Consider the following 18,179-nt stretch of genomic DNA (forward strand, 5'->3'; position numbering starts at 1 on the left):
TTAGTAACTGGTTAAAAGATCAGAAACAAAGGGTAGGAATAAATAGTTTTCACAATGGAGAGAGGTAAACAGTGGAGTTCCCCCATGGGTCTGTACTGGGCCCAGTGCTGTTCAACATATTCATAAATGATCTGGAAAACAGGGTGAACAGTGCGGTGCCAGAATTTGCAGATGATACAAAATCACTCAAGATAGTTAATTACAAAGCTGACTGCAAAGAGTTACAAAGGATTCTCACTAAACTGGGTGACAAAATGGCAGATGAAATTCAATGTTGATAAATGCAAAGTAATAAACATTGGAAAAAAGAATCCCAACTATACATACAGAATGATGGGGTCTAAATTAGCTGGTACCACTGAAGAAAGAGATTGTGGAGTCATCATAGATAGTTCCCTGAAAAAATCCGCTCAGCGTGCAGCAACAGTCAAAAAAGCGAACAGAATGTGAGGAACCATTAGGAAAGGGATAGATAATAAGACAGAAAATATCATAATGCCACTATATAAATCCATGGTACTCCCACACCTGGAATACTTTGTGCAGTTCTGGTCTCCCCATCTCAGAAAAGCTATATTAGAATTGGAAGAGATGCAGAGAAGAGCAACAAAGATGATATAGGGGTACAGAACAACTTCCATGTGAGGAAAGATTAAAAAGACTGGGACTGTTCATCTTAGGAAAGAGGTGACTAAGGAGGGGGGGGCTATGACACAGATCTATAAAATCATGAATAGTGTGGAGAAAGTGAAAAAGGAAGTGTTATTTACCGCTTCACATAACACATGACGCAGGGGTCACCCAATGAAATTAATAGGCAGCAGGTTTAAAACAAACAAAAGGAAATACTTCTTCACACAATGCACACTCAACCCATGGAACTTGTTGCCATGGGATGTTGTGAAAGCCAAAAGTATAAATGGATTAAAAAAAGAATTAGATACGTTCATGGAGGATAGGTCCATCAGTGACCCAATATGGCCATTCTTGTGTTCTTGTCAGTGATTGCTGTAGGCTTTTCTTGCAGTTGCTTTGTGGTAAGTGTTGTATGGATATAATGGCCACCTACTGCAGGTGTGTTGTGTTCGTCTGTTTAAAAAAAAAAAAGTAAACCTAATAGAAAGCAAAGTAAGGAGCCAACCTAGGGACTGCATGGGTCCACCAGCCATTCCCCAACCTGAAGTGGGATACAGGAGTCTTGGAGGCTCTGACAGAGTACACTCTGGGGGAGGACGGACACACACACACAAACACACACTTTTAATCTCCATAGAGCTTGTCAGCACAGAACCTACTCACTCATGCTGTGTGCTGGCACCACATTGTTTGAAAGTGCAGTTGCATTGTAATTAGTGCCAACAACACAGGAGATATTCCTATTTACAAAATTCCTATTTACAAATATTTATTTTAGTTATTTTTAAAAGATGCCCATTCAGTGTCTAAGTGCATGTGCCCATATTAAGACATGGCAATAATTTAGGACCAGTATCCAAGAGATTGAACCCTCTTAATGAAAGTACCACTGTCTCAATCTACCTGATCACCCTCTCCCCATGCCCCAGAAAAATCAAAGACCAGCCTTGCAGACCAGGGAGACCAACAAATTCAGGCTTTGGCAAACTGAAACAGGAAGAGTTGCACAGTTGAGGACCCTCACTGAGAACAACCTGCCACCACCCTCATAATCAAACCAGAGGCTACTAATCGAAGTGCTTCAGATGATCTGAAGTGCCGGAGGCACATCACACAAGGCGAGTTGCAGTCTCTGACTACCTAGAGTTGGTAGACAGACAAGCAGGACCCAATCCATTTAAAGCTCTATGGGCGTGATCCAAAGCCCACTGACGTCAATAGGAGTCTGTGTTGTGCAGGTCAAGCTAGATGATCATAATGGTTTCTTCTGGCCTGAAAGGCTCTGAATCTATAAACAGTTGATAATTTTTGCTTGAGAAATACAAAGAATATTTTTGTTACTAGATGGGATTGTTTAAATATTTAAAACAAGTTGCCTATTTCAGTGTATTTAACCATGCGTGGATGGCAGTGGGACAGAACCTCTGATCGAGCATACGATTAAACTGATTTTTACCAAACAGTATTCATAAAACATGAAGATTAAAACATTTGATTTGGTTCATGTACTTGTGCGGCTGGAATAAAAACGATGCACAGCATGCTGATATTTAAGAAACAGCTGCCTCCAAAGTGTACTTAAGAGCTATTTAATGAAAAGGTCAATTATCCATTGGTGATTTCACACCCAGCCTGTGCTGGGCATACCATAGCTCCAGAGGTAATGTCTTAGTCCTGTCTTGTTTCCCATAAAATGTCTGCAATGGGGTATTTAATCTAACATTATTCATCCACAGCAACCTTTGTCAGATGCTTGTTGGTGAGTCTTCACAAGTAATGGGCTTTTTCCCTTGAGCACTGTATTGTTTTGGTTTCATCCAATGGTGTACCAAGAAAACATCGAGCTGCTCTGATAAAAAGCTAGGAAAATGTGGGGAGAGAAATCTATTGAGAGCAAGCTGTCACACTTTGAAGGATTTTGTGCATAAAAAATGCCAGATATCCCTCAGGTCTCCTTGCACTTTATTAGCATGCCGTTTAGAAAGCACCAAAAATGAGTAGATTTAGGGGTGGGTAAATTTTTTAGCAACAGCAACCCCTTCCTTGTCACATACTTACATGGAAAACCACGTGGCCTGATGGTAAAAAGACTGGGGTTCTGATTTTCCATCTTCCCACCTTGTGTAGTCCTCTATACATTTGCAGAATGCAAAGAGTGTACAAAAGACTACCAAATCAGAATGATTGTATTTTACACTGGTTTTGCACTCTTTTTGCACAGGTTGAAGTGATTATACAAGGTGCAAGGCAATGTAGAATCTCTCAGGATCCTTTAGTGTAGAAGAGCACATATGCTGATCCCAGCTGAACCACTGACTCACCTTGGACAAATTTCTTGACCTCCTTGTGCCTCAGTGAAACCCAGCTAAAAAATTGGAAGTGCCTAACCAAAAACCTGTTGCTTTGCAAAGAAGAGAACTCCTGCAAAATGTCAGAGAGCCGCCCTTCCCAAAGCAATAACATGACATCATTTCCAAAGAGCCTGTTTGTGTGTGTGATTGATGTAGCGGGCAGAAGCTCTAGATTACTGTTCTTTCCAATGCGGTAGTGCCAGAAGGTCCCAGGATTGGGTCTCCTTGGTGCTGTGTGCTATGCAAATAAAGAACAAGACACAGTCCCTGCCCACAAGAGCTTGCAAAGGAGAAAATGAAACCCTAACCCAGGAAGGTAGTGGGGAAAGGGTGATAGCACACAAGGGCAAGCGGAGCAATTACGCTGATGGATGGCAAACAGTGTCTTTCCTTCATTTTTGACTTAGTGGTTCAGGTAACTGTTTTGTTTACATTACCAAAATATATTGTTGTAAGGGTTTTTTATGAGGGATGCGCACTCAGGGTTGAAGTGGGGAAGAGGAGGGGATTTTTGAAGTAAGAGAGGAAGGTGGATAAAAAAATATTGTTTTGGGGAAAGAGCTCTGAGGGTCTGGTTAGGGCTATCTGAACATGTCATTAGGCTGCAAACAATATTCTTCAGATTACAAATCCCTGCATTTCCGTTTTGCGTTACTGTATTTGCATGCAAACAATTTGGCTAGCACATGCCATTTTAGTTTTACAGTAGTCATAAAGCCAATGACTCTTGATTTTTAGCTTACAATGTTTACACAAAAAAAGATGTCCCACAGCAATGTTCTTGACCCCTGTGACTATCTAATCCCTGCTTTATCACCATCTCAGCTCTCTGTTTCACATTAAACATAATGTTTATATTGATGACACCAAACTTTTTCCCATCCATTCTTTGTCCCTGCCAACATCTCCACCTCTCTGTGCCTCTTTCTGTTATATATTCCTTAGTGCTTGGTTCCACTCAAATTTTCTCCACCCTATTGTCTCCAAGTTTGCGTTCCTTCTCTTAGACTAGAGTAAATGCCCTAATACTCCCTAATTTCTTCCATCTACCTCCTTGACTCTGATCTCTCCTTGTCAGATGTACCAGAAATGATCCATCAATGTTTATTTTTCCATCTTACCAACACTATCTTCAGGACCTCCTGTAGCTGGACCTGGATTCATAATATTATTCATACCTGCCCTTATCTTCACTTTCTGTCTGCCCACTTCCTTAATCCATGCACTCCCAACCTCCCACAACTTTTGATTACCACAATTCCCTCTGGACTGGTCTCCTCGCCAAATTTCAACTTGCCCAAGAACACTGTGACCATCTGTATTTCATCAAGAACTCGCAAGCATAACCTCATTACCCTGATCCTTACTTATCTTCACTGACCCTAGTGCCTCTTCAGATCTGACCTTACCAACTCCCTTTTCCTCTCCTCCATTCATTGAACTGGTTATGGGCAAAGCTTAGTCCTCACTGTGAGTCTCTGACAGTGGCAGTGCCTTTAGCCACATTGCACCTGTCTGATGGAAAAGCCTTGTCCTGAACTTAGTTCCAGTGAGTCCCCAGCCATTTCAAATCCTGCCTCAATATCCATCTCTTCTCTTTTCTGCTTACCGGGGAGGCCACGGCTCAGTGGGTAAGGCAAAGAGGTGGGCATCAGAAGGCCTGGATTCTGCTCCCAGCCTGGCCACTGATTTGTTGGATGACCTTGGGCAAGCTAAAGAATCACTTCTGTTTACCCAGCTGTAAAATGAGAATAATGAAACAAAGCTTTTTGCGAAATATAGATTAAAAGTGCAAGGTGCAAGCACCTTATTAATATTGTTGTTATTCACTTTGATCCCCTACCTCCACCTTTCACCATACTCTTATGTGCTCATCTTTTTCAGTTTTATAATCCCCTCTGTGTGTTCAGTATTTTTGTGCAAATCATGGCTTTTGCAGCAGACTGAAACTTGTTACCCTTCTTGTAGGAAAGACATGGTACCAAAAAAGAGCATTCTAATTGGTACAACGCATGAAGGACTTGTTTGCCACTCAGGTATAATAACATTGCCTTTCTTTCCTTGTTCTAGGGAGTGCTGCCGATTTTTTGGAGACAATGGCTTGACTATGAAGGTGTTTTTTATCAAGGCAGCACCCTTTGGTGTTCTTTGGACACTCACAAACTACCTGTACTTACATGCAATAAAGAAAATAAACACTACGGATGTCTCCGTGTTGTTCTGCTGCAACAAAGCTTTTGTGTTCTTGCTTTCATGGATCGTTCTCAGGGACAGGTTCATGGGAGTGAGGGTAAGTGTCTCCTTATCTCTCTGTCTCCCTCCCTCCTTCACTTTGACCCTTTTCCAGTTGTCTCATTTAGATCAGCATCTGCCACTAATAACAGCAGGTTTCTCTGATCTTTTAAAGAGGTGAAGTCATGAGATGAGTCAGCATAATATCCTTACAGAGCTTGCAGTCCTCCAGTCTGTACAGAAATACATTCATTACAAAACAAATCAGCGCTGAGAACCATCACTCTGTGGATCTCTAGCAACACTGCAGCCTCCTCTTCCTAGAACATGCTCTCTTTGCTCACTGTTCCTTCCAAATGAGATAACTTATCCCAGTCTGTGTCATGAAGGATAACTGGTATCCCCATGTGGTCATGAACATTTATCATCCTTTTGCCATTCTCTTTTGGTTAGAAAGGATTGAGCCTATGGTACTTAGAAATATTTTTTTTAGCTGTGCATTTCTACAGGTGCTTTACATGTCCTTGTGCATTTTTGTCCATATTCTGTGAATTCATTGGTGTATCTCATATCTGCATATGACACAAACCCTGTGGGATTGGAGTATTAAGTTCTATGTCACACCTGGTTGTGGACAGCAACTGATATAAACACAGATGGGGCTAATTCAGCTCCTATTTTTCAAGTATCTGTTTTTAAAAAGGTTTGTTTCTGTGTGGAAGTGCAGGGAGCAAAAATGCCCATGTAGTGTGCTCAGCAATCCATTCCATGACTTCACAGTTTGGGCTAGAATTAGTGAGATCTTGTGTACTAATACTACATAACACAGACTGTGTGAGTCAGTCTGGCAGATGAAGAGCTAGAGAGAACTATCGAGTCTTAGTTTGTGTCCGAGAGGCTAGATAGAGGGGGGAATTCTGGGGCAGGAGATCGCTGAGTGCAGCATTGTGGAGGTTGGAACTTGCCAGCACAGCTCCAAAAAAGCTCAACTCCAATGAATTCTCTGTTAGATTTTCTGCTTAATTCTGTGGGCCCATGGGTGGGAAACAGAGATTTCCCTGCAGCCTGCTCAACCTCTGCATAGACCTGCAGCCACACACAGCCCTCTGTTTGGTGCAAGAGGTGCCACCAATGCAGCGTACCCCTTCCGTGGGTGAGATGGAAGAGGGTGCCCACAATGCATAGCTTTGAGGGACAATCTGATCCAGAGTACCCTTTGCAGTTGTTAGAATTAAGTCCTGTCTCCCTTATGCCTTTGGAGAACATTCCAGCCCTTAGAACCAAGAGGCAACTTCTCACATTCCCCTCTGAGAGCAGAAGCAGCACCAATCAGCAGTTGGCATTCATCGACTGTCCCCAAAAGTGACACAGTGTCAGGTCTGTGGCTCCTGTAGTGGGGCTGAAAGCAACTACAGTGTGAAGACACCAGTGATTTACTCCTGCCCCATGACACCAGCTGAAGTGGAGATGAGGAGTCAGCGCTCTTCTCAGTAAGCCTGGGCAATATTTCTAGTTTGTTTTGGGGGAGATTTTAAACCCCAGGATACACAGAGATTAAAAATTAAACTTTAATAGAAGAATTTATTTCTGTGTGATTGAAAATCTTCAGCCACATTGTTGTTATTGCAGCAGGGCCCTGAGGCTACAATAGGGAAAATTACAAAAGATACAATAGGGAAAATTACAAAAAGGAGTACCTTGCCTTTCCAGCTGTTGTCTACACATTAACCTTTCTGACTTGACACTGAACTTACTTTAACTGGGGAGGGGGAGGTTGAGTAACCAGTAAGGGCGCCTCTGTAGGAGAGCTGTAGTGATTTTAGGGGGTGACTGTAATGCTGGTTGTGTTGCCTTTTGGATAAGAGGAAAAAGCAGTCAGGGTCTCTAGCCTTCCCATATGACTGTTAGTAAGTACCCCATTGTCCTGGTCAAATTCTAGTGGAAAACATTTACATCCTTCCCTCTTTAATTCTCCTGCATTTGCTGTTAGAGATGATATTCTTGGTGACTTTCCAAAGCAGTGTATAGTGTTGCTGTACCCTGTTAAACAACTGATGTGTTTCACCCGGTTAGGTGGCTGCATTTCTATGGTGAGTGATGCGAAGATTGTAATCATATAAAGAAAAGGAGTACTGTGGCACCTTAGAGACTAACTAATTTATTTGAGCATAAGCTTTCGTGAGCTACAGCTCACTTCATCCGATGCAGTGAGCTGTAGCTCACGAAAGCTTATGCTCAAATAAATTGGTTAGTCTCTAAGGTGCCACAAGTACTCCTTTTCTCTTTGCGAATACAAACTAACACGGCTGTTACTCTGAAACCTGTAAACATATAATCACACACACGGGCAAGAGAGATGGTGTGTTGGTAGAATGCTTTGTAACCCTGCGGGATGAAAGGCACTGTATAAATGGAAGATACTGGTAATGATGCATTCATGTCAGAAGGATCAAATCTGGATTCCTAAGCTCAGATCTGGGGTTTTGGCTTGATTGAGTACAGAGCTAATGACTGAAGATTGGATCCAGGTCTGAACTTTCCCCCATTTCACGAGAGGAAAAGAGGTGAAATGATGAATGGGCTGGATCTAGGGTTTGGTCTGAAGCATTTTTAATTATTCTTTATTAATTTTTAATATTGTCTTGGGATAAGCCAACTTGTCAGCAAACCAGTAGCAAATAAATGGAGACATGGTTCTCCAATAGTCCCTGATAAGGAAATAGTACTTTAAAACCATAGGTATGCCAAGGTATCGCCACCTGTTATTGATGGCATGTGGTACCAGGGGGAGGAACAACATGACAAGGAACGTTATATGTTATGGAGAGGTGCTGTACCCCTTCCAAACTTCAGGCCTCCACAATGGCACTAATCAAAGATTTAGTCCAAGTGGTTTTCACGAGAAACTGTCTCCCATTCGTGCTGACTGAGAGTGACGTGCTACATTCTCCTCACCAAGCTATTAACGGGCAAGGTGCTAGAGGATGAGGGAGAACTTTCTGGGATACTTGGATATTAACTTCTTGTCCGAGTAGTGACAAATGTACTGCAGGTGTGGGACATATTTTGTTTCCCCTGGAAAATGGGGCAGAGAGGACACGCTCTTCCTTGACTCCTTTGTATCTTTCATGGGGATTAGCAAGGGCTTTTCCAGAGGAAGGCCTGGGCATTTTGGTGGAGGGAAGATGCTGCAATGGGATTTTGTTCTTCTTTCTTTTCACTGTGTATTGAGTAGCAAGTGTGCTAGGGTACTTCCCATTGCGACTGGGGATTTGAATGGAGTCTCCTCCTCTTTCCTTGTTTGATAGCTGGCCGCCTTTTCTTCCTTCTGTTCCTTCCCCTTTCTGTAAGTTCCTGAGTCACAGTGGAACTGATCTATTCAGGTACAAGGCCAAACGCCACGTGTTTGGGATTAAATTTGGGGGTTAACTTCTAAAATGGTGGGCCCCTCTCTAAAATCAGGAGCTAAGTGTTTGGAGTCACAGTTAGTTATTATTTATTATTTACCTTGAGGCCAGGGTCCCACTGCACTAGGCACCCTACAAACATATAACCCTGCCCAAAAGAGTTTATAATTAGGGATCCATGTCTGTCACGAAAGTAATGAATTCCATGACTTTCTGTGACCCCCATGACTTCTGCAGCAGCCAGCGTGGCTGACCCCAGGGCCATCCAAGCAGCTGGCCCCGGGGACCGCCTGAGCAGCGGTCAGTGCTGCTGGCCCCAGGGACCATCCGAGCAGCAGTCCCCGGGGCGGCCAGAGCAGCCGCTGCTCCAGCGGCCCCTGGCAACTAGTGCCGCTGCCCGCCCCGCAGCAGCGACCCCCAGGGCACCCCCCCAGGAGCGGCCCCCATGGCACACACCCCACAGCAGCAGCTCCCCATGGCACCTCAGCAGCAGCCCTCCATGGCACACCCCCTGCAGCAGCAGCCCCTCAGAGCACCCCCCTGCATCTGCATCCCCTCCCCCCCCCGCAGCAGCAGCTGCCCCAAGATTTAGTCAGGGGTATTTTTAGTAAAAGTCATGGACAGGGCCATGAATTTTTGTTTATTGCCCATGACCTGACCATGACTATTACTAAAAATACCCATGATTAAATCGTAGCCTTATTTATAATCTACTGTTGATGCGCTGCACTAGTGTTTCAGATTCTGTAGGGCAGCTAAGCCTCAAGAAATAGTTAAAATCAGATATTGAGGGCTCAGTTCTCCACCATGTCCAAGCTCAGACACTGTAGAGGTGGGAGGAGGTGCAGGGAGCCGGCCTCAGCTGACTAGTCCTGTGTTAATCAACCCCAGTGGAATTTAGAGTAGCCTGGGGCCTGCTCTAACTTACACCAGTGGAGAAGCAGGATAGCAGAATTCTGCTCAACCAGACCCCTTCCTCCTCCCTATGCCAGCCGTACACAGTTGAGAGTTCCCTTATGTGAATCCATTCACCTTGTGCTGCCTGGGCCTCCAGCCTCCTGAGTGTGTGTGTGTGTGTGTGTGTGTGTGTGTGCGTGTGTGCTTTGGCCCATAGCAAGACCCTCCATGTCCTCCTGGTTTCGATAGCAGCAAAGATGGTCATCAGTCAGGTGCTACAGGCAAGTAACTTCCTCCAAGGCTAAAACCAACACCACTCTGTGAACTGGGAGGTATGTCAGAGCAGTCAACGTAAGTGGCCTCAGAAATGTTGTGTTAACACATCACTGGGAGCCTGGAAGTCTTCAGTTAAGACTCAGCATTCATGTAGCAAGTTATCAGCTTTATTGAATATATGCCCTTTGGCTGGACAGGACTAACTACAACTTCCAAAAGTCCTGTCTGAGCATGTGCTGGGGCTTGTGAGAAACCTCACATGGGTTCCTGGCCCTACTGTGGTTGTTCCAAAGTTCTGGTCAGTAACAGAGAAGGGTTCTTCCCTAGACATTACAAGGAACAAGAGATCCAAATCTGTATTATTTTGTGAGTATTTCTTTAGTTACCATCCAGAATAATTTATGATCTGTCACTTTTGTTTTACACACACACACACACACCATCTTTAGACTTCTCTCCTTTTCCCTTTATTTTGCTACCGGGCGATTGTCCAAGTAGGGCATGAGACATGTTACTTCCTTAACACAAGTTGGCCCAATGAAAGATATTACCTCACCAACCTTAGAATCATAGAAGATTAGGGTTGGAAGAGACCTCAGGAGGTCATCTAGTCCAACCCCTTGCTCAAGGCAGGACCAACACCAACTAAATCATCCCAGCCAGGACTTTTTCAAGCCGGACCTTGAAAACCTCTAAGGATGGAGGTTGTCTTCCTTAACACGACAGATAGCTAGTGAGGAAATGACTACCTTCAGAATTCCCTCCTAACGCACTGTTCCCCTACATTGGGTCTCATTTTCATCACACAGGGTGTTAGGAAACGTGTAAATATCTGCAGCCCAGAAGCTATGGTGAGCCAGGAATTCAAGCAGAATATAACAACATGCTTGATAGACTGAAAAGCTTTCAGAGAAAATGTGTGTAACATTCCTGATGTTGATAGGCAGTCTGAAGTTTAATCCAAGACCATATCTGGCACTCATGACATGCTTGATAAGGAGGCTGGAACCTCTGCAAGAGAAAAATCACTAGAAGTCTGGATTTAGTTGCTTTAGATTTTGACATCCGTGTCCCCCTTTCATGCTACAATCAATAAACTAGTTCGGCATTCAAGAGAAGTAGCCAATTGCTAATTCTGCATACATGTTACTGTGTATCTAAGCATGCCATGTCAGTGTGACTTGAATCTGGAAACACACACCAAAAGTCAGTTGGTATTGATTTTCAGAGAGTGCCTCCCTCCCCTGGGAGGCTCCGTTCACTGAAATTAGTAGCAAAACTTTATCATTTTTTCAGTTCATAAATGCACTATTGGAATTCTGGTTCTGCAGAATTGCTACTCTTGCTCGGGTAGAGTCAGTTGTGGCATTTTTTATCACATTCCTTTAAGTCAATATCTATTCTGCAGCTAAATCACTGCAGGTTTTGATCTCCTTGGATCTCTCAAGTTAAGAAGGGTTAGGCTGTGTTACAGATGCTACAAGAAGTGCTGAGTCTTGGGGTGTCTCTCTTCTTTCTGAGTCAGTATAGAACCAGTGCCCTAGCATTGGTGGTATTAAAGGGCATTGTATTGCTGAAGGTGCTATTAAGACATAACCCTAGCATCCTGACCACCTGTATTCATTACAAACCTGTAAGCTTTTTTCTTTCCTCAAGCATTGGCGTGTTAACCTGGATAGCATTGCCAGTTCTGCCTACTATGTAGTTTCAGCTGAATGCAGTACTTTTCCCTTCCTGGATTTAAAAAATTCTTTAGAGTTTTAGTACACTATTAAACAGGTGCCATCTTTCACTTCAGAGGTGGATGCACTTCAATTGTGGCAAAAGTTATCCTGGTATATTAGATAGAGATTGGTATAAGTCAAAACCCCATATCTGAGTATCCCCAACATTTGCTAATGTGTGGATCCAGATCTCACCTTTGCAGCTCAGACCCATCTCAGTATTAACTAGTTTGTAAATCCTTTTGGTATCCTCCTGGATGAAAGAGGCTATATGAATTTAAGATTAGGATCTTTTAACTTTATGCAACTTGAGCTCAATCCTGCATAGTGCTATAATGATAGACTCAAGCAGATCAGTCTATTTACCTTAACAAAGAGAAGGTTAAGGGGCAACTTGATTACCGTTTGTAAGTATCTACACGAGGAACAAATATTTGATAATGGGCTCTTCAGTCTAGCAGACAAAAGTAAAACAAGATCCAATGTCTGGAAGCTGAAGCTAGTCAAATTCAGACTGGAAATAAGGCATAAATTTTTAACATGGTAATTAACTATTAGAACAATTTACTAAGCTTTGTGGTGGATTCTCTGCCACTGGCAATTTGTAAATCAAGATTGGGTGTTTTTCTAAAAGATCTGCTCTAGTTCAAACAGGAATTATTGAGGGAAGTTCTGTGGCCTGTGCTCTGCAGGTCAGACTAGATGATCACAGTGATCCCTTCTGGCTTTAGAGTCTATGAATCCTGCGAAGTGCTGAGCTCTCTCAACTTCCATTGTAGGCAGACACTTGTCTGATCAAACCCCATCTCATCAGCATTTTTAATATTGAACATTAATTTTAGCTAAATAAAGGTCCCAGCAGTATACAGAATAGATACAATTTTCAAATATGTTTCAGTCTCTTCTGATTTTGTTCTTTGCTCTGTTCACACTACTCTAACTCACTAAAGAAACACTAGCAAAATTGTACATACGTGCACACAAGAGTAACCGTGCAGGCAGTGGCATGCCCATATATAGAAACAGGTTGCATACTTGATTACTTGTGTATGAACACCTTTGCAGATGCAACCTAGAACCTGAGTTCTAAAGTTTGGCCCTAAGTCTGTAAACTTCCTCCATCCATCCAGGTGTGGTATGTCAGATTAGTTAGTATTTAAGCCTTTCCGCTCTCTCTTGTAGCCTAAATTCTGTTATATTCTCTTAAGGCTGTAGATTTTTGGACTCTAGAAAAAACTGATGGGTTCACCTGCCTGAAAGTTGTATAACCTTATTACAGGGATCCCCTAGCTATGGTTTGAATAGGATGGATTATTCTAATTACGTCACAAAGAGAGCAAAGAATGTGAAGCCTGTATATGAGGTTTAAACAGGTGCCTCTCACCAAAACCACCACTGGCATTAACTGGCCTCCCTGTCAACAGTGCCGGCAGAGGCATAGGATTGAATGGGCTTTGAGACTGAATCCTTCCATCCCTAGATCGGCACAACTCCAAACAGTGTTGAGGAGTGCTGGCGGGGCAGTGTGGCAAGACCTACAGTGCCATGAGCCAGGCTGTGCCTATTGTGTAGAAAGAGAAATTTACCCTCAAGGGCAGTCAGTCCAACATCTTCAATGAACAACTAAAGTTCCTCAGGCAAAAATAGTATTCAGACTTTGATGCTCTGAGGAGTGACATTACAGCATTTACCTGGCTGATACATAAAATCTCCCTTTCCTTTCTAAATGGAACATGTATGATATGCTGGTCTCTCCCTGGTTTTCCACCCACTCCTTTTAGAATATGCAACCAAGATCTTGGAGGAGTGAAACTAACGAAATCTCCAGGATATACAGGGACTGTCATATTTTTATTGTAACTTCTTTCCATCCCTTTGCTTCAAATGCCCAGGATGACTGAGACACCGTGCTGACTTTCTTCCCTGTGGGATCCATATGAGTAGTCTATGAAGCAGGAGACATACTGCTCTCCCCACTCTACTGTGCCTACTGATCAGCACTGTCAATACTAAATACACAACACACAACCAATTTTCTCAGCTAAGTTCTTCGCCCAAATCAATGTAGACTCTATGCTCATAGGGTAGAATTTTCAAAAGCACTCAAGTGACTTAGGAGCCCAAGTGCTACTGAAAGTCAACAGAAAATGTGCTCATGGGTCATTTAGGCACTTCTGAAAATCCCACTCAAAATGTAAACATTCTTCTGAGTCATAAAGTCTATCTCCCCCTTTACATCTGAGTAAACTCACTGGCTGACCTGTAAAATACTCAGGTATTCTTTATTTTACTGATTTTTTCTATAAGCCCCTTTCCCCAGACACCTCCGCCGGATTTTAATTCATTCCTTCAAGCACTGGGAAATTCAAAGTCATGTATTATTGTCAAACACTTGCTGCAGGGGCCACCTGATGTCAAGACTCAATGACAGAGCTGAAATTCCCTCTTCAGGTTTATCAGGAGACAGTGCTCTGAAGAGCACCTCCCCTCTGGCCAGTTGCTCTGAGATCTGACACATTCTCTTCTTCACTGTTCCTTGCATGCAGTTTCCCAACCAACTGGTGGGGCTTGCACATTCTCTTAACACATTAGCAGACTATGCTGCTGTTTGTGGTTACTCTTTTCTCATCAATAAGGCTTGAAGTAGATGGTGCACAAATGTTGAGCTCTCATTCAGAATGGCTCTTAAATATTTCAGTCACCAGGGGCTGTTAAATAACACTTCCTTTGTTTGTTTGCTTCCTACCAGATTGTGGCTGCTATACTTGCTATTGCAGGGATAGTCATGATGACCTATGCTGATGGATTCCACAGCCATTCAGTTATTGGAATAGCACTTGTTGTGGGATCCGCCTCAATGTCTGCTCTTTATAAGGTAAATACACACAAACCTCTTCAGGCGAAAAAATGCTGACCACCGCATAGTAATGAGCGGGTCCCAACTTACCATTAAATACTGCGCTCCTAAGCTTTATGCAGGGCAACATCCATGCTCTTTTTATGGATACCTGCTATACGCACAAAGACCAGTTTAACATTGGAGAGAAATATTTATTTATGTTGACAACATCTGTCCCTATTTCAGGAGCAATAACTGCCTACTTTTTGGGGGCAAATGACTTGCACCAAATAATCCATCTGCTCCAATGCACTTCAGTGGGAGCTGAAGGTGCTCTGTGCCTCTCAAAATCAGGCACCTTTCATTTAGATGCCAAATTTTAGCTATCCAAGTCTGAAAATTTTGTCCAAAAGCTTTTTCAAGCTCTCGGCTTTTAAAGTGTCTGCGTACCCTTCTGACTCAGACCCTGATTCAGCAATGTACATAGCATATACCTAACTTTAAGCATTGATTTTTGTGGGAATAGTCGCATGCTTAAAATTAAGGTGCTAGCTTATATATTTTGCTGAATTGGGTCACCAGTCTGGGGGTGGGGAAAGGTTCATGTCAGGTTTTACCTTCTGTGAGGTTACTATAAATTTGCCAAAGATTACAAGAGTCCTCCAGTAAAAAAAGGGAAGTCAAGCCCAGATGCTGTAGCTCTAATGTAAACAACAACCATAGGAACATTTTTAAAACCACTAAACTTGAATCAGTCTGTCTTTAGCCCTCAGAAAGGAGGAGTGACAGGCCTAATGCCACTTTTTTGGTCTGTATTTGCTTTTGTTTCTAGGATTTTAATCAGTTTCTCTTTTGTTCAGAACAAGGAGTACGTTGTGATTATTGTCAGAAATTACAGGAATGACGGGAAATTAAAGTCCACCCCCTCCTAGTCAGTTCAGACAGAACAGTCTGACAGAATTCAGACAGAATTGCCTTGTGTTTTTGTTTATTGGTGATAAAAGGGGCATATGAAGACATAAATGTCTTGTTATGCACATACCAGATTTTCCCATTACCAATAGGAGAACAAACAGCTGACACTAGCTTGTTGTTCCAGTCCTCCCCTGCAGCCCCTTAGCCATCTCTGTTACACAGACACATTCACTATCTGTCTCCTCTATTCTCACTCCTTGTCTTTATTCAGTGAAATAACAAGACAGATTGCCCTGAGGGTGTCAAATGAGAAGCAACTGGAATTCAGATTCATTAAAGACCTTCTGATCCATAACGGACTCAGAATAACGAGTATGAAAAGTAGCTGCTTCGGCCAGCTCTGACTGTGAAGCCATTTCTGATGGTTTCCTGGCACTAACATGGTTTTGTGTATTGTGTTAGTATGTTCTCAGCAGAATAAACTCACTAAATAAAGGCGAGATGGTGGCTAATAGAATCTAACAACAGCCGCACTGCTAGCACAGTAACCTCTTTAGATTTTACTTGATACACACTAGCTTGATGTAAGACAAGAAACTCAGTGTGTTTAAAACCATAGTGAAATAGGACATAGAACTTGCTATCCTAGAACAGTGCAGTGGATCAATTAATCGAGCAACATTCAGGCTCCAACTCTTGCCCACATATAGTGCATGCATCAGAGCAAGGCAAAAGTTGCAATGCACCTTGGCTAATTTGTGCTTTGCTATTCCGGAGAAGGAAATGTCTTTCTGACCCCAGCTCATGATGGGAAGCAAGCTATCTGATAAGTCAATAGGAACGCCAGATAAGCCTTCTCTCTCCCATTCATTATATCCCTCTAGCATATTGCCTCTGACTCCTCTTCTCAAAGTAAACAGACAGGGGTTTGCAAATCACTCCTCTTTGTACTGCTGATCATTTCCACTGTCGTTCACTGGGCCTTTTCTGCTCCTGCAGCATCCTCCTGTCTGAGATAAAATTACCAAAGCTCAGCGCCCCCTCAGCTGAAAAAGTGAATGCTGGTCCCTGCTAATGATCAGAACTCGCCTTTTAATTTCTTTAGGGATGGTGGGGATGGGTCCATAGTCACCGTTAAGGGAAGTGTGATAAAATACTGACATCATGAGCCAGCCATCACTTTCTGTATCTTAAATGTAGCTGGTGGCTTTCTTTTCTACAAAATGTAAACAGGTTTCTGACTGAATCGAAATGAGATAGTAAGACATCCACATCCTATTGATTTACGCACTAAAACTTGGATTGAGTTATTGAATTTTAGCGACTAGCATTCAGTAGAGGAAATCCTGGGCCAAAGTCAGGTTTGATGTACTAATGTAAATGTAATGCAAACACTGAAGTCAATGGTGCTACTCCACATTTACGTAAGTAAAACTGAGAGCAAAATTGGGCCCCTCTGTAGTTACATAGGTAGATTGCTTTAAAAATCAATATTTTTCTCCTTTTCTTCCCCACAGACCTAAATCCCTTTAACAAATCACCACCACCAGAAGCGAAGAACCAAATGTTTAACTCTCCCCACCCTCTTTAGTACTTTTAACATAGCATTCTAAGGGGCATGGGGACTGAGATCTGGTCATTAGGATGTATGGCCTTTCATGGGCAATAGGATTTAGAGAGAGTTCACATACATGCTAGGCGAGTGAAGACTGTTGCCAACTGTCCAGTGGCCTATGGGAGTGGTTTGAATTCCTAGCAGAGAGAAGAAAATTTACATCATATAACCCACTGCCATAATGCAGTGTAATTGGCACTCTGGTTGCCAGGTGATTGGAAGCAAAGATGATTGGGATTGAAGGGGCATGGCAGCTGAATTGTCATCACATCCCTCAGGGCGATGACTAGGTCAGGGCTGAGGCACATTCATGAGGGGACAGAGGGAGGCTTGTGAGCATGTTGGGAGAGTATAAAAAGTAGCACGTCTTTATGTAATATCTCAGGTATAAAACACTGCAGCTCTTTTCTCCAGCACAAGATTACTGCTCTATTTATTTCATTTAGTATATTTACAGAGCTCCCAAAGATGTGAGTTTAGTGGTTTTACACACACACACATATTTTCACAGGCAGGAAACATTACAATTGAATTAAGGCTGCATGTACATCAGGAACCAAACTTTAAAATCCTTATAAGAATGGTCTAATGAGTGAAAAAAAATCAAAAGCAGGAGATTGAGAGTTATGGTTAATATTACAACCAGGATCAGGGCCTAGCTAAGCAACATGCCAGCCAGACAAAGGGGTCATGCACATTTATTTGTTCCCCAATTGTTTCATTTTTAGTTTTATTTTTACTTTTTCTAAAGAGAACATTACAAAGAAAAACAGGTTTAAGGGAATATTTTGGGGAAGCCACATGCCACTCCAGAAACTTCTTGTGTAATTCCTTCCTGTTTTGCAGGATAAAAAATGCTGAGCCTTCTCCACATACATAGTTTACATGGCATTAGTGGTAGCAGCAGCAGACGCAATCCTTGCATTATTATAGTGCTAGAGTGGAAAAGGGTCAGCTGGTCAGGCATGTTTTTGAGTTAAAGCAAACCCACTTATTTTTTCTCTTGCAGGTTTTGTTCAAACTTCTCCTGGGCAGTGCTAAATTTGGAGAAGCCGCCTTATTCTTGTCTGTGTTAAGTGTTTTCAATGTCCTTTTCATCACCTGTATTCCTGTCATTCTGTACTTTACCAAAGTGGAATACTGGAGCGCTTTTGATGTTATTCCTTGGGGAAACCTTTGTGGATTTTCAAGTCTCTTATTGAGTAAGTAAATGCTGTAAGTTCATAACATTTCCTGATGGGAGTGGAAGCTTGAGACATCATCTGGAGGGCCCATTGCACAGCTACA

At 42.7% G+C, this 18,179-nt stretch overlaps 1 protein-coding gene across 3 annotated transcripts in view; it reads left to right on the forward strand.

Annotated features, from left to right (window-relative positions):
- Window positions 1–18,179, forward strand: part of SLC35F3 (solute carrier family 35 member F3) — a 292,700-nt gene that overhangs the window by 263,817 nt on the left and 10,704 nt on the right. For all 3 annotated transcript variants that reach the window (XM_084624848.1, XM_084624850.1, XM_084624849.1), the window contains 3 exons: window positions 5,058–5,277; window positions 14,273–14,398; window positions 17,902–18,094. In XM_084624848.1, the coding sequence (XP_084480974.1) occupies window positions 5,058–5,277; window positions 14,273–14,398; window positions 17,902–18,094 (539 nt within the window). The remainder of the gene's footprint in view (window positions 1–5,057; window positions 5,278–14,272; window positions 14,399–17,901; window positions 18,095–18,179) is intronic.

The sequence above is a fragment of the Lepidochelys olivacea genome (assembly GCF_965140295.1).
Source record: "Lepidochelys olivacea isolate rLepOli2 genome assembly, chromosome: 3".
NCBI lineage: Eukaryota > Metazoa > Chordata > Testudines > Cheloniidae > Lepidochelys > Lepidochelys olivacea.